A 20,212-nucleotide genomic window follows, 5' to 3' on the forward strand; every position below is an offset into this window, starting at 1 on the left:
ATTGTTGCGGGAGGTGCAAGTAGTGGCAAGTTGAAAATGACACTTATTTAATGGTCGTATGAAAACTAGGGCTTGTCCCTGATTTGTGCTATCATTCATTGCCAAGAAGTAGCTTCCTAATAGCTCTTGTAGTATCATGTGCTGTTCTATCAATGGCATTCACAAAGCTTATTGAATTCTTTTGGAAGTTAAAATACCATGCTAGCATTATTCAAGATTGTTTAGCTCTGGATAACAATTTTATTTGAAATATTTGAAGCCAGCCAAATCATCCATCCACATCTGCTGACCCTTTGTACATGCAACACTGGGTTAACTAGCTTGCTTAAATGAGTGTTTACAGACGCAGCTCATTACTTGGTACAGCTGATAACATGCAATGGGAAGTTCTGCAAGCTACTCTGAAAGTTCCTAAAATACAAGATAAAATGAGATTATTGTTAGGGCAAAATTATATCTGGTTTTATGCATGCTAAATGCTATTAATAATGTTAATGTTTTAGGATTAAGGAAAGCTTATCTTCCAAAACTGTATGTAAGGTTGATGCATAGCTCCATTATGAGGAGCAATTTGGGAAGAATTAGAACTGGGGTGTTGCTGTGTTTCCTGACTCTTCTTTGCTGCATCCCACCTCATGCAGAGGGTAAAGGACCCTAAACCCTGGCTCTTGGATCTCAGGGTCATCCTAGTCCCTCACAGAGCAGCAGTAGTGCTGCAAAATACCTGTATCCTTGTGCTTTGGAAAGACAGTAGAGAAAAAACAGCTAGTAGGGGAAGCCCTGACCAGTGAAGCAGAGGTGACGTTTGTTCCAAGGAAAGTTTCTTGTTCGTTTGCCTAAAAGATTCTTCCTCACTCATACTAATTTTTTTTCCTGAATTCTACCCTATTACTCACACCAGTCAAGAGCTATGACAATTACATCTGTAGGAGATTTAAAAATTGTTGTTATTTCTGCCTGTCCTCTGTTTTCCAAAGTTTATCTGTAAGTCAAAGAATTGGACGTGGTGGTGTTGAGAGGAAAGCACATGTAATGGTCTATTATGTAGGTCTGTTGCTAATAATTTGAATGCCGGCCCTCTCAACTTTTTGTTGTTTTTCGTAGCAGTATATTCAAGTCCACCTTCAGTCCTTCTTGCTCTTTCTGTGCTGTCCTTGATTCATTACCACCATTTGAGTAATGAGGTCTTGAATTATGGATACATGATTGTACCAGGCTCTTCATAGTCCTCTCCCTACCACTTATGTTTGATTTTTAATGGGTCAAGTTAGCTTTGTTAATGGGGCTTTCTAGGTAAGGCCCCTCTATAGACAGGTACTTTGATTTCCCTGCTCTGAGACCACGTCCTTTGCCTTTCTGAACTGGGGTTACACTAGCTATTTTGGCTTTTCATTGAATCCCAAATTAATTATTTGTTTGGTGTTTTCTTTAACTTTACTGGGGTTTTCCCCTGATGTTTCTAACTTGCTTTTAGAATTTTTTTGGAAAATGTTCTTCAGCTTTTAAACACTTTCTGTTTACTACTTCATTTTTAATTTTACCTACTTTTGCACTGGTACTGTATTACATTTCCTGTTGATATACTTGCATAGAACATTTCCCTTTAAAGATAAAGGAAAGTCTTAACATTTTTGTTTTGGCTTTGCTTTGTTTCATTGAACATCTCCTAAATTTCCCACATGAGCTATATTGATACTTTGGATTTTAGGTGCAGTCTGCTCAAAGCCCTGGTTCTCCAAAGAATGCCTTGCACAGTTATATTTTCCTCTTATTTTCTGAATTAAAGCTTGTACAGAGCTTTAATGTGATCCTTTGGTACCTTCCAGTCTCTGTGATCTTCCAGCTAGTTCTTGCTGTTATTGTCAAAATTAAATCTTGCTTCTCAGTGAAGAGAGAATGAATTTCACACTTCTTAAAAGAAAGTAAGATTATTAGCTCATTGCTCCCCCATATCATGTCACTGGAAGTAAACTCCAGTTGTTTCTACACTGTATGCGTATATTGTCTTTGTAGTATCTGGTCGAATGATTTAGACTGACATTTCTTTAAGAGCAGGGATGTCCCTGGCAGAGAGTTTACTGTGAAAACAGGAGCAGAATTAGTTTAGAGGCATTGCATTCCTTGCATTGAGCTTTTCTGTCTCTTAAGAGGAGAAGGAATTTCTCTTACGGAGATTTTCTTGTTCTATGATCCCTGGCTGGAGCATCTCTTTGTGTTCTAGCGTGGGGACCATTTTAAGTGACTGGGATAGTGGAATCTTTATATGAGTGTATGAGGGTCCTTGTCTGCTATGTAGGATGTTTTCTGCAATGCATGTTAGACAGAGCCTAGTGGTTTACTGGGCTCAGGAATTAGGCCCTTGTTTAAAAGTGTGAGGGAAAAGTAGGAAAATGTTAGTATGTCTGGGGACTGCTAGGACTTTGAATATTGAAGTGTTACAATCCAGTTAAACTTCCTGCATTTCCCCATCTTTGTAATTTCACTGGTGTTTTGTGGCTACATTGGAGAAAATGAAATGATGGCTATTAGACTGAACGATTGTCTTCTGAAAAAGGTGATTAAAAAAATAGGTTAAGAAATATTAATGAGAGTTTCTGAAAGGTCCCAAAATGTGTTTAGAAATAGCACCATAGTACAATTCTATGAAAGATAAGCCTTTTGTCACAAAACCTTCAATAAGTCTATAAAAGGCAATAAAAACTGTAGTGTCAGGATGCCCCTTTTGTTGCTGCCTGACAAGCAGATCTAGTGATTGTTTTGTATTCTTGGTGTGTTTTCTTCTTATCTACTATCTAACTGATATCTAATTTGTATGTCCAGAATTTCAGTGTTGTAGCAAATATGCAGCTTAATGTGTGGCAATTGCATGTTTTATTTAGGACAGTCTAAAACCTGTTCTCGTTGACAACTGTTACAAAGATGTATATTTTTGATTTGCCTGAAGTCTGAATATTTATAGGTGATTAAAATAAAGAGGTTGTTTAGCAGGTGCTGACTGCAATTTTGTAGTTACCGTATTGTAATTACTTCATGACGTTTCTCTGCTGAGGAAATTCTTTGTTTAATGCTAAAGGATGTAGGTAATCTGTCTCTAATGCCAAATTATTTCAGGGTGTGCACTGCACTTTTTCCCCTACATTTACGTAGATCGGAAAACTAAATGTTCCAAACAACTTGTGCAAGTTTCCATATCAACTTTTATGTGCTAAAAATGTAATTAAGATTGTTCAATTCAAAGCCTAAAGAACTTGAATTTAATTTGTATGGCATTTTTGAAGGAAATATTGTTTCTTGTTTAACTAGTTCTATTAGCACTGTGAATTTGAGTTTACCCTGGTAAAAGTCAATAGTAAACCACTGTCGCCTATTGAAATGTGAGTAGCTGGAACCATGAGGAAATAGTGAATTCGAAGAGGTGTCTATTCACAAACAGTACTGTTATGTCTTTTGAGTGAATTAATGGTAGTCAGTTTGTTAACATAAACAATGCAGTCCCATTGGCTGCTAAGGCAAATAGAGTTAGACGTAAACATTTTTATTGCATTGCTACATAACTTGATTTGTTCTGCTTATGGAAATGCTTCACAACATTTTATCATTTCCTCTTTTGTGTAAGTGGCTTATGACTCCACTGATATCTCATCTTCTCCCTGCTGCCTCAGCTTTGCATCCTTATGCCTTGTGCACTGGCCTGCGTACTTCCCTTTTCTATTTATCACTGCCACCCCAGGAGGGGTCACATTCTTACTCCCTTTTCTGGGTTTATTTTAAAAGCTAGAGGCGGGGTTTCTAAAGAGGGAATATACCCACTATTACTCCTGGTAATTCTTTATGGTTCTTTCTTTTCCTTGAAAGATGACTGTTGTGTTTTGATAGAAATGAGTATTGTTGTCTTGGTGCTGGTCTAACATGCCCAAGAGAGATGATTCAAGTATGTGGTTGGGAAGCAGGGAATGATGGAAGGGATTTGGTAATCATCTGATGATGCTATTACTTCTGGCCAACTTCTTGAAAGATATCAGTTACACTTGCTTTGTTTTTAAAGTGATTAAACTTGGAAACTAACCAAACAATGGGAATAGGTTTACAGGGTGGGCTTTTTACATATTGTGTCTTGTCTTCTCTTCCTCAGTGCTTATTTTTATTTCAAAAATGAAGGTAGCTATTTTATCTTCTGGATGTAAGAAAGGTCCCCTACAACCACTATTTTTTTTTTATACTTGGGAAACCATATAGCTAGTCTAGCTGTTACCATTTCATTTTTTTCCTAAATCCAATGGGTTGATACAGTATACAGAAGTGTTCCCTTTAGCTATTTGATTGAAGGGCATACATTGGATTGCAGATATCACAATAGGTTTGGCTTTAAAAAGAATCAGGTTTTATTCTGTGATATGCTTATTGTCCTGGAGCATCTGGGGCAGTTTGGAGAAGATATGTAACAGTAGATATTTTGCATGTAAAGCTTTTAGTTTAAGTGGTGAATAACCTTGGACTGGGGATATCCAAAGGACTAGTGTTGACCTATATCCTGTTGTGACAGCTGAGAGCAGCAGGTTGGAACTGCTGGATGAAATCCATACCCAGTTGCCCACTGTACTTTCTTCTTGTCACTACACAATGTCAAATCAAAGACACTTTTTTTTTTTTTTTTTAACTGTTGCTTATTCTAGCTGTTTACTAATTTGAAGAGAAGATAGCATTGCTGCCATGGTAGTACAATGGGAAAAGTAAAAGTCAGTGGCAGAATGTCCAGTGTGAACATCCAACCTGTAACTAGGCTGAGGTAGAGTACAACTTCCAAATATAATACAGTGATGCTTTTCTTTCTCATTAGCCATTTTGGAGCCTGCTGATTTTGTTGGATCTCTGTATCAAGTAGTAAATGGTGTGTGAAATAAAACACTTCTCAGTTGATGGATATAGTCCTCATGATTTCAGATGCTCTTCAAATTGCTGTAGTATGCTTTGTTTAGACCAGACGTGGAAGTCTACCTAGTGCATAATTCTCAGTTTGGAAAGGAGATAGAAAGGAAACCAGTAGAAATTTTTTTTTTTTTAATGTTGGGGATGTGTGTGCATGTGTTGGTCTGCCTGGCTTTTTTTTTGTTTTTTCTTTAAAAAAAAGTTTTCTCTTAAAAATAATATTCCTAATTTATATTCTCTGATTGTATTTTTCCAAATGGATATCTAGGTAGTGGTACTGGGAGTTCCTTGATAGCCAGTATTAGTTCCCACTTCTCTTTCCCAATTAAGAAGAATTAGACACTTGAGAGTTATGTGTGACTTGTCAGCAGTACATTTGCAGTCAAGGCAGGAATTAATTAATTCTTGACTGCAAGCTCGAGATCCAGCTTCTGGTTATATGGTGTCTCTATTTAAAAAAAAAACAAAAGACAAATCTTCTTAGCTTGTGTATACTTATTGCATAACTTTCACTAAATTAATATATGTATTAGATGAATGCTTAAAAAAACCCCACAACTATTCCAAAATGTGTTCTTTGTCTAAAATAGTAGTGTGAATTTTAGTCTGTCATGTTTTGTAGTGGCACTTTGGTATGATAATGTCATTCCCCTCTTTGAAAATTTATACTCTGAGGTGGGATGGGGCTTGGGATCCCTGTATACCTCTCAAGTGAAAGAATGGAAACTCTGCATCTGAAAGTCATTTAGGAATTGGGTTTCCTTAGTGATTTCACTATATAGGTATGAATCATGGCTCAAAAGCTACTCAACCAGCAGTGTCTACCTTATCGCTGTTTATTTTACTAATCTATTTTTTAACTCCCAGAATAATGCTCTTAGAGACCCAGATTTTGTCATTGGTCTCTATGCTAGACCCCTTTTCAAGATAGAACATGAGGACATTGTAGAGAGGTTGGTGCTGGTCTCTTCTCACAGGTAATTAGTGGTAGAACAAGAGGGAATGGCTTTAAACTCCAACAGGGGAGGTTCAGACTGGACATTAGAAAAAAATTTTTCACAGAAAGAGTGGTCAGACAGTAGAATAGGCTGCCCAGGGAGGTGGTGGAGTCACCAGCCCTGGATGTGTTTAAGGGTCATTTAGATGTGATGTTGGGGAATATGGTGTAGGGGAGAACTTTGTAGAGTAGGGCTGATGATTGGTCTTTTCCAACCTGAATGATTCTTTGATATCCACAACACATTATCCTATCGTCCAAGGAAAGTTGGAGTGCCATGCAGCTTTAAAAATGTCCTGTATGCACATGTTAGTAGCAATACTGTTTGAACCGCCTGAACCATTTTTCATCCATCTAGGAGCAATACCTGTAGCCAGACTGGAATGTATTTAGTTAGGTAGCCAGGGCGTTTGTCTCAGTAGAGCAACTAGAAAAAGAAAGGCATATCAGTTTTTTCTTCTCATCCACACTGACTCTATAACAATAGACACCCATATTCCCCAAACCAGCTGTGCTTTTTGAGTCTGAAGCTGTTGCCAGCAAATGTCAGTGATTTTTAATAGCTGATTTGTTTTCTTGGTTTATTTTTAACTTTATTTTTTCTTTCAGAAAACTTTAGTGGGCTCAGGCAGGTTACAGATATGAGATGCCATCTTCGTAATAACTCCACAAAGAAAACTGAAGCAGTAAAACAAAGCAACAAAGCATTTGCCACAGTGTTTTTGTTGTGTACAGCCTCTCTACTAGATTTTTACAGAGAGAATCACTTCCCTGGTGAATTCTTGAAGAAGGCCCTTACTGATTAGAGGTGACGAAGGCTATCACTTCTCTTGTTTTGTTCTGATTCTGATGTTAAAGCTGAGGAGCTGATATCTGTTGTGTGGTCCTCTCCTTGGTCTCTAGGCTGGCATGCTCCCATTTCTAAAGTAAGATATACCAAAGGAGCTTATGCTAATTTGCATCTATAAGTGCTACTTTAAGGAAAAGAGATAATTTGAATATGTGCACATGTGTTTGCTTTATTCTAGTGGTTATGGGCTATTTGCTCTTCTTGTGACTAAGGACTGCCCATCCTATGAATGTGCTTAATACTTTGAAAACTTGAAAGAAATTATGGCACCCCACACAATGTCAAAATGTGCATTTGAAGTAAAAGCCCAGAAATTCAGATCTTATGGTCTTGTTCATAGCAGGTAAAAGGCTGCCTTGATGACACTTAGAGCAAATGAATTTCTCTCCTGCAGTCATGCACTGAATAAATTGCTTGATCTAGTTTGGTACAAAAGGACATGATCTATAAATAGTTAACAGAGCTTTCTGCAGGACAAGTGATCTATAGACTGGAACTCTCTCTTGGGGTCTTTTAAAAAAAAGTAAGTGCTGATATGAACAAAAGGAAAGTTTGTTTAAAAAAAAAAAAAAAAAGGCCTTTTTAATGAGATTGAAACTCACATACTTTAACTTCCTTTTGAAAGCATCTGGCCAACCACTTCAAAAGTCCAAAAAAGCTAACCTTACAGTCACTTGAAGAAAAGAAGAAAAAAGGTCAGTCCATTAATCTGATGTGAATATATCATCAATAACTACAAACTGAAAATGCAAGCTAAAACAACTGGTTAATTTGAATCAAAGAAGTTGCTGTCATGTAACTATCAGTGAATTCAGTTTTTGTTTGAAAGCCACTGTTTCAGGCTTACAGGAACTTCTCTTTATGACATTTTTATGAGTTTGTCGATACACTGCACTGTTGGCCACAGGGTCTCTCTGTCCTATTTGCGCTCACATGCACTTTCTGGCAGCTAATCTTGCAGGTTTTTGACCATTGCTAATTGTGATATGCATAACTTTGAAGACATGTTAGTGTGCTAAAGGAAGTATCCATCTTCCAAATTTCTTCATGTGACATTCTCAGAAAAAAGCACAAAAAAAGGGAAGAAGCCTCCCTTTTTATGGCATTTTCAACTTTGATTCTTTTTCAATGAGATGATGCCAGTTGTCTTGAAAGTAGTATCTGTGGATTTCCCTGAAAAAGCCTGTATTAACTGTGCATGTAAGATTGGGGTTTTAGTGGAGTGTTATGTGCCGGCCAGGGCAGTGATGACAGCAAAGGGACTGACGTGTGTTGCTGGTGCGGGTGTTAATCCCGTCAGTGTCTTCAGGTATGAGCTAGTGTGTGCATGCACCACAACTAGCACAAGGACCAGCACCAGCAGGTATGTTGTGTTGCAGATATGACTGGGCAGAGCTTAAGCAGTAGATATGCCTGTGAGTGCTAGGGGGCCAGGAGGATCCTTCACCAGAGTGCAGAGAAGATTGTCTGTGTTCATAGATTTGCCATGGGTTTTGGGAGAAGCTAAAAGCCGAGTATCCAGACTATGCAATCACTTGGGCAGGTGAAGGCTACTGACTTGAACAATTAAAAAAAAAAAAAGCGTGGTGGGAGTATGTTACAGACCTACTTGATCTAGGTGAGGAAGTAGACTAAGACTAAGACTTCTTCAGAACAACTGGAGGAAATCTTCATGTCACAGAATGGGATCCTCATAGGGGACCCTGATATTTGCTGGAAGGGAAACATGATGGGATGCAAGGAGGAAGATTTCTGAAGGGTGTCTGGGATAAGTGGTCGATACCAGTACTGAATGGGTGAACTGGTGTTGACCCAGCTGGATCTGCTGTTCAGTGTCAAGGAAGAACTGGTTGAAGATGTGATAATCAGTGAAAGCCTTTGCTGTGACAACCATGACATAAATGGTTGGTGTTCAGGATCCTGAAGGGAGAGCAGAACAAGATTAGCAGGACTTCAGGCCAGAGGACTTCAGCTTACTCTTTATTTATTTAGCAGTTAAGGAGAGTTCCATGAGAGACATCTCTGAAGGACAGAAGAGCTCAGAAAAGCTAGCAGGTCTTTATGGACAGCATCCTCTAAGTGCAAAATACTCAGGAAAAAAGCACCTTTGTCAGGAGAAGTTTCTTTAAGAATAGATATAATTGCAGAGCTCCAGTACAAAAAGGCAGTGTTTGAGAAGTAGAAGCAGGGACAGGATACAAAGGAGGAATTTAGAAAAATTGTCTGAGCATGGAGGGTTGGTGTTAGGAAAGCCAAAGCTTACCTTGAGACTTGCAAGCATTGCTAGGAGCAACAAGAAGAGCTTCTACCACTGCATTAGTAATAAATACCTGAAAAGGGGAAATGCTGCATCAGTAAAAGGGTCACAAGTGATTTGATAACAGCTGACAGAGATAAACCCATGACACGTAATGACTTCTTTGCTTCAGCCTTCACCACAAAGACTCTCAGGACTCTGCTATTAGTGAAAGAGTTCAGGGAGGAGACAGATGCAGATCCAAATTAAGTCAACAATTGAGAGATGCATGGAAATCCTTGGGACCAGACAGACTGCATCCAAGAGTGCTGAGAGAGCTGACTGATGTGATAGCAAGACTGTACTCTATACCTTTGAAAGGTCATGAAGGTTAAGGGAGGTGCCTTGTTACTGGAGAAAAGCAAATGTTGCTCTAGTCTTCGGAAGAGGCCAAAAGCAAGCCCTGTGAAACTATAACCTTGTCAGCCTCACTCCAGTCTCTGGGAAATTCATAAAGTGAGCCCTCTTGGAGCACATTTCTGGGCACATAAAGAAGGTGATAGGGATAGTCAGCATGGATTTACTGAGGACTGATCAGCCTGACAGCCTTCTATGATTTATGGACTAGGGGAGAGCAATGAATGTCATTTACCTTGACTACAGCAAGTGTTTTGGCATCATCTTGCACAACCACATGGATTCAGACTCAGTGGGTCATTGTTAATGGGTTGTACTCTACGCAGATGTGACCGAAGGTCTGTATTGTGACCAGTCCTGTTCAACAACCTGACCTGAAGGAGGCAATGGGAGTGCATGGTCATAGAATTTACAGAAGACTTAGAATTGAGGAAACTGCTCAATACAGTCAAGGGCAATGCTGCCACCCAGTGGGACCTAGACATGCAAGAGGAATGGGCTAATGGAAACTTTGTATAACTAAACAAAGTCAATGTCTGTCTTGTAGATGCAGTATCTAGCTGTGGTCTGAGTTTTGAGTAAAAGGAGCTAATCACTTCCCTCTATCAATAGATTGTACTTTTGTCAACAGAGCACAGGACACTGTTAGCTGCTTTTGCTGCAAGCGCATACTGCTGACTCATTCATGTCCATTTGACATATCTGCCTACATCTCCAAGTCCTTTTCCACATAGCTACTCCCCAGCCAGTCAGGTTCCAGCCTATATCATTGCAATGGACTCTTACTTCCCACATGCTGGACATAACAATTTATCTTGAATTTCACAAAGTTTCCATTAGCCCCTTCCTCTTTCCTGTCTAGGCCTCCCTGGAGGGCAGCCCTGCCCTAGAGTGTTTGCCCCAGTTTTGTACTGTCTGTAAACTTGACAAGAGTACACTCTGTCACCTCTTCCAGCACACGATCCTGAAAAATGCCAAATGCTTTATGGGTAATCAGACCCTGGGACACTGGCAAATACAGTCCAAAGAACAGGAGAAAAAGCATAAATGAGAAGGACCTTAACTAATAAGAACTGTCTGTGTGGGGTATCTTTATGGGTTTCTTTGCATGTGTGAATGACATGAGTACTATTTGGTTGGTACTGTTCCCTAATGTGGCAGATAGGACTCACTTTCTATTCAAAGTACTTAAAGACAATGTGGGGGAGTTGGAGAAAATTGTACAGCAAGACCCAATTATTGCCAAGACAGCTCTGCAAATGACAAGTGCTTACATTCTCTGGGTGACTGATCATTTTCATGATAAGGAAGTGTGTTGTGATTATTAGTTTTGGGAATATACAGAGAGATGCAAGATAGTGTTTGAGATCTCCTGCTGACTGGGAAAGAGGGGTTTTTTATGTTGAGGACTAGCAAAATATTTATTCCTGGGGTTTCGTGCATCATGCTTCTAAAGGAAGCCTTAGCCTCATTAGCCCCATAAAGACTTTGCTTTCATTCCTAAGGATACATGAGACTGCAAAAGGCAAGGGATGATAGCTTTGGCATAGGACAGTTTTTACTTGCCTTTTCCATTCCATGTACTTCTCCATTAGCTGGACAGTGGATTAGATGAAAATTTCAGGAATTTTGTGAAAACTGTTTGGGAACCAAAAGCTGCTTTGTCCAAATCAATTTGGCTTAGTCTGAGATCACTGCAGACTAACGGTTACTGAATACTGCTGCCTATAGCTGGACCTTATATTGCCACACTGCGCTGTAAGTCCTCTGCTTGCCTCCTCTTCTGCACAAGAAGCAATACCTATCCTTTACTTGACTCATAAAAATGAAAAGAATCTCCTTGCTATTTTGGCATGGGTGGTGATGTTTAGCAGTAATGGAGATGAAGAGGCTTCTGCTCAAGACAGTTACTTTTCTCAGAGAAGAAGACATCTTTACCTGGTGTAGGCTTGAGTAAAGTCCTTAGACATCAATGCTACATCATGTTTACGACAGCAGTGCTTGTTTCCATTGCCCCTTCCTTGCAGGATGATTTTAAGGTTTCAGTTTGTAGAGTTCTTGCTGCCCACTGGATGTGCCTTAGATTTACAGCTAAGTAAATGCCAGTTGAAGGGATTGGAGTCTGTGACACTGAATATTTATAAATGACCTGTGAATAGTAATGTTTGTTTTCCTGAAAGGTAACATCTTATCTTCATGGGCAGCTGCCTTGATTTCAGGAAGGCAGGTCTGCAGAGGATGACTTTTCATTTGGTTGATCTGATTGACTAGGGCATGCCATCAGTTCTGCTATAACAAGAGGTAGAATTAAGGCATGTAAGGAATCGGGGTAGGGGTGGTATAACCCGGTAGTTAGGGCCAGGACTATATAGGCCAGGAGTTAAACCAAAAGCATCAAGTTAAAGTTGAGTTAAACACAGTGCTGGGAGGCAAAATTTGAACCATGGGATTAAGTCAGCAGACTTAAATTAGTCAGACTCAAGGCTGGCATGAGGAACTTCAGGCATAATGTTTTGAAGCATCAGGCAGGAAACAAATGCTTGAGCTGCCCTCCAGTCTCCTGGAAAACCACCTTCATTTCCAGGAGAAAAGAAGTGACATGTGCCAGATGTATGCGAGACTCTGCATTAGTAAATTAACAGGGCTATAACACTCAGGCTTGTGCTGCCTCCTTTAATTGCCTGACATGCATATAGAATGCCAAATTATGTTCTCTAAAGGAAACTGAATGCAGATTATGCTTTGCAGCTCTTTGCACTATTGGTTAGCTGGTACCTATCATGCTGAACATCAGGAACTCAGTCCACAAGAGGTGAAGGGGCTGCTACTTATGTAGTTCAGGTGCATGCCAGCGAAAGTCTGCAAAGTTGTGACAGTAGAGTAAGCTGTTGACCTTCTTCTAGCATCGTGTCTTGGACTTGTCATTCTTCTTTCTGAGACCTCATTTACAATAGCTTTTGAATTGGAAATAATTGTAAAGGAGGACCGTGTCTTCTTTTATCTTTTATGCCCTTACACAGGGACAAACAATCCTATTTAAAATAAAAATCCACCACCACCATGACACACTGATGTAGTGTAGCAGTGGTTCAAACAACCATAGTTACTGTAGAGTAATTCCCCCACACAATACAACACAATGAATATATGCATGCATACATGCGTGTGCATACATGTGGAACCTGAGTAGTTCACGATAAAGCTAGGCGAGTGATTTCTTCTCCCACTTCAAGTGTTAGTACCCATTGAGTGATAATTTGTTCCTGGCTGTCTTGTGAGCACAGAAACAAAATAAAACAGGAGATAGTCAATGTAACTCTTAGTTGTCCCTGTGTCCCACTTCATCCCCCTCAAGACTAAAGCAAAAAGACCCTGGTTTTGTTGCAGTATTCGTTAGGTTCTATTATCATATCCGTTGCTGGAGGAGGAATGAAGGCAAAGGCAAACTTCTGACAGGTTCTTCTAATGTCTTATCTATTCCCCTACCTCCACCAACTAACCTTGCTAGGCAGTTGGCTGCTGAACTGCAGAAGGAAGATTTGCTTTATTAGTTAAAGCACTTATTTAATTTTAGCCACCATCTGGTTTTTGGTTTTCTGCTTTCCTCTCCTTTGTAGTGAAAGTAACATGCTCACTACATGGTATATGTCTTACACTCAGTCCTTGTTCGTTTTCTCTGATGGCTTGACCTCCTGGCTTTGTCATCCTACCTATTGGAGCAGAGATAGCTGACTTCAATATGATCCTCGTGCTTCACATCATCTTCCCCAGTTGCACATATTGTGGTGAGCCCCAGGTGAAAGCAGCTAAGAGTCTGTAATTATGTTCTGTGAGAAGACTGCTGCAGTTTACTGGGCTATGCTTTAGTTCAAATAACTCTTCCCCCCTACCCTGGCCCTTTCTTTATTCTTTCTTGAACAGGGAAAACATAGTAAGAGGCAACATGCTGTCTGCTCTTCTTTCTATTTCACGTAAGCAACCATAGTGTTCCTAGAGTGCCATGATTTGTTTACACCTACCATCTGACTGCTTGCATCTCTTCTTTCAGGGTCATTTCCACCAGAAATTTTTTAATACTAATGTAATCTGGAATTGATGATGGCTAGACTTGTATAGAACCTTGCAAGGGATTTTAAACAGGTCATTTAGCTCCGTGATACACTTGGTTTACCTTTCTTCTGTTCATCTGTACTGTGACAAAAGAGCTAATGATTAAATTGAGTTTGTTGTGGAGGCATTGACTTGCATCTTGCCACTGGAACACCCTTCAGTAGGACTATAGATAATCAGCTACAGATTTTTTGTGAGGCCACATGTAAATCCTACAGTGCAACAGTGTACAGTTGAAGTTTTTTTGGTGGCCAGTGGCCTGATATGCTTTTATGCCATGTCTCCTCCTCTGGAGAAACATGGTAAATGAGGTTTTCAGACCCAGACTCCAGTATAGACAGTCTTTCCTTGGTTATAGCGATAGCGACAGACAGCTTTTAAAATAATTGCCTTACCGAAGTTCAACTGGTAATCAAAGAAGGATGAGACAGAGCACTGGGTTTGCTTTTTTCCGTTTGGAAAGTCTTTTTCAGATTTTTCTGCTTTTCTCAATAAAGACAGTATTTGCTGATTCAGGTTTGCTGAGAGCAGGCTAGGTTCCCTGGCATGTTCCAGCTGCTTTGCAGTGCTCTGGCAATGCAAACCAGCTGCAGGTCTGGTTTAACTCAAGCCAGGTTTATGGCTGGTTTGCATCACTGAAGCAGTGTAAAGTACCTGAAGCATGCCAACTAATCTGGCCTATTGGTGAACCATTATAAAGGACTTGTTTTTCTTCATGTTCTTTAGATGTAACTTTATTTATAGTTAAAGCCTGTAGAAATTGAGTAGATTGTATCACTAAAAGACAGGTTTTGTGTTTTAAACTAAAGTCTATAAATTAGAGGGGTTTTTAAGCCTGAATTTTTTCTTCTTAACTGAAAAAAAATTTATCAAATTAGACATTGCTGCTCTGTACCTCTCTGTTAATGGATTTCTTTTAAGTTACACTGAGATTACAGTTGCCCGTTCTTATTATAAAATGAAATAATCATTAGTCTGAGATCTAGAAGAGTAGGCTTTGTAAGTTTTGTTTCACAAAACGTGGGGTCAGCTTTTATTCTAAATGCAGTAATTTTCTTCTAGTTTCCTGAGAATGTATTCAATATTTGTGTCATTATCAATATTGTCTGATGGAAAATACTTTGGAGATTTTGAGAGAGGAAGGAAATCAGCCAACCATGATTTTTTCTTCTGTTTATAGTAAAATATATAACTGAAATCATATTTACCTACCTTGGATAGCATGATGAGTGTTCAAAACATGCCACAAATATTAATCATTAATTATATTAGTCCATGTACAGTAATTTACTTTTTTTCATAATCCAGTGCTTCCTCTGAGACCCTTAGTGTTGAAATGTGTGATGTGTGTTTTTAAACAGTATTATACAACAAAAGAATGACAGAAGTGTCATTACAGCTACTCTGATCTACACTTTCTTCAGAACTCAGAATTTTTGCTCTTCACCTAGAAATATTTTTGTGTAAAGATTATGGGATGATTTAAAAAAAATATTTCTGGATAAACATATGGGCATTCAAGTCAGAAATTGTATTCCTCTGATTAGGTGCATATTGGAAGAAAACATGACAGAATTTGCAAAGTTTTTCTAGACTTTGAGGCAAAACACCGAAGAATTAATTACTGCCTCATATTAATTAAGATAACAATGCAAAACCTTCATTAGAAGCGTAGGAAAAGTTCTTCCTTGGTCCTTGGAGAGAATATTATATGCAAGCCCTGTTGTGTGGGTTGCAAGGTGTCACTGGAATTTATATGCATTACTTGTCTAATTGCAGTAAATGTAGCATGTCCAGATAGGTTTAAAAGTTGGATGGCTGTTTGTTACTTGCTGGAAATCACTTGAAACCTTGCTACTCAGAGGCAGCTGTTCACAGGTCCTTCACCTCTCCCCAGAGATAGCTGGAAGACTCTGTTGTTGGACCTTGTCTTTTATGGCAGAAGCAGTAAACATGACAGGTTGTTTGGGAGCCATCTGTTTTAAAATGGTTGCTGCTTTGTATGCAGTAATGAACTTGAGATCAGTTTTCTGTCTGTCTTCATAGTAACAGCCTTGTTTGGTGTCACAACAGGTGGAAGTTGATGGGATGAAACTAAACGTGACCAGCGAGTGGAACCTGGCTTCACCCTTATTGTCTGTCACCGTTGATGGCACTCAGAGGACTATACAGGTAAACTCACCAACGCTTCATTTGTAGATCTGAGATAACCAGAAGCCTTTGGGTATACAAATAATACTGATACATGGGGTCTAAACTTGCTGCATCATAAAAATTACGTGACGTTGTGCAAATAACATAATCTTTCTACTTTGAATACATCCAGAGTGGAGTGAACTTGTCTCAGAGCTACTTATCTAGAGTTTTTAATCTTTCTTTTAAAGAAAAGTTGCTTATTTTAGACAGAAATTTACTCCAGTTTCTAGGATCTCTTTACTTAATGGCTATAGGAGGTACAGTTTCTTAATCACTTAAGAAATAAAGAATGGATTACTGTAAAAAAAGCAAAACCTAAACCCAACCAAAACCCAGTAAAATGACTCTCTTCCTCATGTTTGAATCATGTAATTTTTCCAATTTTAGGCCTTTGCAGTTTGAAAATCACAGAACATTGCATCTCCCATGTAACATGGTTTTTTATATACTTCTATAAAATATAGTTCATGATTTGAGAAGAAAAATGTAGAAAATATCACGAACTTGTGTGGCTCTAAGAAAAGAGAACTGAAAAGATTTAATGTAATTTATTCTTTAGTGTGTTATTCTTTCCTTCTGACCACTAATGTGTTTGAAACCAACTCTAAATGAAAGGGTGAGCATTTAACTGCCTTGTAAATTTTCTGAAGGTATTGTTAGTCAGCATATATATATATATATATATATATATATATATATATATATATATATATAAATATCTATTGATCCTGGTAATAGTGAAAAGAAGAAAATAAAAACTTCTGGAGTTATTGAAAGTATTTTTCTATGTACAACTATCTATTTCCTAGACGTTTATCAGTGGTACAGTGGTCAGAGTTCTGATAATTTACAGTGTAATGTGTGAATTTATTTTTTCATTTTCATTCCTGGCAAATTACCTATCTAGAAATATTATTTTTGCTTTGGCTGAATTTAAAAGACTCCAACTTGAAGATGAAAAATATTGTATCTTTAAAGGTTAATATTTAGTGAGAGTGAAATGTTCATTATGTGCCCAAGTAAATTCTGGAGTTAAGTTTTGTAGGTTTATTGGAAGGTTAATGCCAGCTTTGGGGCTTGTGTATATCTAAAATATTTTTTTTTTATTTAAAACTGTATTGTTATATTTTAACACTCATCCATTTTGGTGCTATTTTATAAAGTATGATCCTAATTTTGAATAGGAAACAATATTGATGTATAGATATATAAAATCTGTCTAGAAGAAAATCATTATGTTTAGAGTGGATAAGCATATTCAGAAGGCCTCACTGCAAACTATATAACAACTATATGGCTGGGTACAGATCTCAGAGTATAACTAATAGCTATAGTAAGACCAGTTAACTAGAAGTGTAATATTTGAACTGGCACATAAAATTAGTTTCAAAATTAACAATCGTTATATCTGAACATGCGTTATTCTAGGAGCTGAGCCAGCAATAGTGTTACTTGCACTCCCTGAGTATGACCAAACTGTATGAAATACTGCAGGGCTAGCCACAGCAACAAGCAATGAGCTGGCTGCGTGGTATCTATCCAACAGAATGTGGAATAAGCACATATGTTGTTTCTTTCTCAGATTTTATCTGTAAGTCTTTGCTTTTAGCAAATAAACCCAGTAGCTTGAAAAGTTATTAATCTTCTAGTGTATCTATGTAAATTTATGGGAACCTTAAACTTGACCTCTGATATCCACTCACTGGAATCTAAATTGGTTTTTTGGTTATATATTTCTGTAGACTTGCCCCACTGCAAGAACCAAATTAGACAAGTGTATTTCTGTAGGTCAATTTGTCTTCAAAAGCAATTGACCCCTGAGTCTTGAAGTATCTTCTTTCAGCAAGACTTAGCCCTAGAGCCATTTAAGCAACAAATATGGATAAATCGAATAATTCCAGCTGTGCTTTATTAATTTTCAGCCAATCTAATTTCTCTTCATAGTTGGTTTCATTCTTCTAAATTTGCTCAACCATATACAGTCCTTGTGAACATTGTATTTCTTTGAAGGTTTGATTTATGCACCTTTGGTTCGATCCTGCAGTCTGGCCCCAATCCAGCAAAGCACTTAAGCATAGAAGCAGGAAATAAATAATTTTAAAATGTTTTGCTTTAAAATGTATTTATGTAAATTATAGTCTAGACATTGAAATTGTTGCATATCTGTCGCACATTTAAAAATAAGTAATTAAGCATGCCTCTTTTCTGCTGAAGGCTCAGTGTGTATTAGAGCAAAGCAGAGTGCCAACTCTGCCACAGAGTTAAGAAGGCCTATGAGCTTAAAAACGAGGTTTTCTAAGACTGTTTCTAGAGTATGGAACCTGGGAATACATCTGAGTGCCTGAGGAGAGGTATATGCCCTGGTCACAGTCTGTCTAGGGCATATCAGGGCACAACTAGGATGTGTGGCAGCCCCCTCCCTCCTGCTTTTGTTCTTTTGCGAGGAAGCCCATCTGTGTGCAGCAGATGGGCGCTGCAGAGTGCCTGGCCAGGTCCCCAGATGATAGAGGGACCAGAACCCTGGGGTATACTGCAGGTCCGTTTGGCTGCAGCATAAGGGCTCTGAAGTCTTTGTGCTGCTTTGGATTACTGTGAAATCCATAGGATGCTATACAAAGTGATGAACTGATGAAAACTAGGGATCGTTTGAGCAAGAGATTTCTGAGATTGCAGTCTCAGTGTGGGCAGACCCCACAGCATTTCTTGAAGTAGACAGATTCCGTCATGTTTTTTTGTTGTTGACTTTTTTGATAGTTCTTCAGCTAATCCCAGTTTCTTGACATTTTCTTCACTACACTCTACCTCTCATTTGGGAGGCTGAATTTAATGCATTGTGAAGTGTAGGGTTTTGCTCACCAAGCAAATGGAAGTTTTGTGTGCAGAAATACTTTGCCAAAATGGTTTCCCCTACCCATTTCCAAAGATGTTAGTGGCTCAGAATCTGAATTTACACCTAGGTGTTGTGAATTTGGACTCTGCCTTTGCTGAAAATCAGAGAAATAACTATAGGCATACAGTATATAACTATACTATAGGTTACAATGTCTTCTTGAGGATTCAGATTTGAAGGGATTGGCTGTTATTTAATTGAAAACACATATTTAACATACATTTATATATAAAACATGATTTGACTATCATATGGTCTTTCAGGCAATATTTAGAGTAAAAATAAGCAAATAAATGAGGTGCTTAATGAGTCCTGTGACAAGTGAGTGGAAAAGAGGAGGTTGGTTGACTTGTGGAAAAGAACCATAGGAACTCCAGTGGAAACTGGAAGGGAGAATGGTGGTTCAGAATGGTATCCTGGAAAGTAATGACAGTTGGAAGAAGACAGCTGCCATATTTTGGGACAATGTGGGCATTTTTATCCCACTGTCTCTGCTCCCATGTACAAGCAAGCTGGATTTCAGTGAGCCCTCTCCCTGCAGAAGTCATTGTCTGTGACCTCTTATCTCTCCCTGTGCATGTGAACTTGGAGAGCAGGTAGAATAAGAGAAAGGAGGAATAAGTTGCCTTTTCCATAGAGCTGAACATCTCCTTTTATTCCCTTATGTGAACCAGAATCTAAGGGGACCTCAAGATAAATCATTGAATCCATGAAATCCAGCAGAGGGACTTGAACCTAACTGCAAGTCTGCTCTTAATGCAAGGAGGTGTTTTCTACGGGGACACTGCGCAGGAAGATCAGGTATCTGCAGAGAGAGCAGGTTGCCCAAGAGAATAATGCATGTAGGAGGTCCTCAAACCCTCTCTGCCTTGGCACGACTTGTGTTTGGGCAAGTTCTCAAAAAACATTCCACCGGCAGTTCAAATTCTGAGGCTGCTCGATGGCAACACCACATGGACAAATTTTACAACTCTTTAGTGCTGTTAAATGCTCCTCTTTCACTGATCCTGTCATCAGCGACCCGTCCTTATATATACCATTTACTTGCAGACAGTTCTCTATAGCAGAAGGATTCTGAGCCAGAATAAATTATTTATCACCATCTTCTACCAAACTTTTGTACCTCTTCTTCGTGTCAGACGCACTCAGCCTTTCTACTGGCATATTGTCCACCCATGCTGGTCTCGCAGCTGTGCTAGCTTGCTGTAATGAAACCTCTCACCTCTAAAGGTAGTGCAGGTATTCTGCCTGGAGCCTGGTAAACTCTTGGTGACTTTTGACAGCTTCAGCAAAGCAGTTTTACAGTGGCACTGGTGATGCCTTCTCTTTGTATTTCCTGGCTTTCATAGGATTGGTCTCTGCTGAACTGAAGCTCTGTAGGACATAGACAAAAAACTCAATTGGACAAGGTCCTGAGCAGCCCAGTATTACTTTGACATTAGCCTTGCTTTGAACAGGTAGATTTCCAGGCATCCCTTGCAGCCTAACTTTTCTGTGACTCTGTTAGACATCCCAAACTCTACGGTAAAAAGGTCTTTATCAGTCACAGCAAGGTGTAATTAAGAGAGTAATGGAGTTACTAAACAAGAA

The 20,212-nt window shown here is 38.9% G+C and overlaps 1 protein-coding gene across 6 annotated transcripts in view; it reads left to right on the top strand.

The window, feature by feature from the left end:
• PCCA (propionyl-CoA carboxylase subunit alpha) overlaps positions 1-20,212 on the top strand; it is a 231,330-nt gene that overhangs the window by 140,885 nt on the left and 70,233 nt on the right. For all 6 annotated transcript variants that reach the window (XR_003397837.1, XM_026843145.1, XM_026843136.1 and 3 more), the window contains one exon: positions 15,610-15,708. Coding sequence is in view for 5 of the 6 variants with exons in the window: in XM_026843145.1 (XP_026698946.1) it covers positions 15,610-15,708 (99 nt within the window). In the remaining variant the exon portion in view is untranslated. The remainder of the gene's footprint in view (positions 1-15,609; positions 15,709-20,212) is intronic.

This window comes from Athene cunicularia, assembly GCF_003259725.1.
Source record: "Athene cunicularia isolate RWA chromosome 1 unlocalized genomic scaffold, athCun1 chr1_part1, whole genome shotgun sequence".
NCBI classification, from domain to species: Eukaryota; Metazoa; Chordata; class Aves; order Strigiformes; family Strigidae; genus Athene; species Athene cunicularia.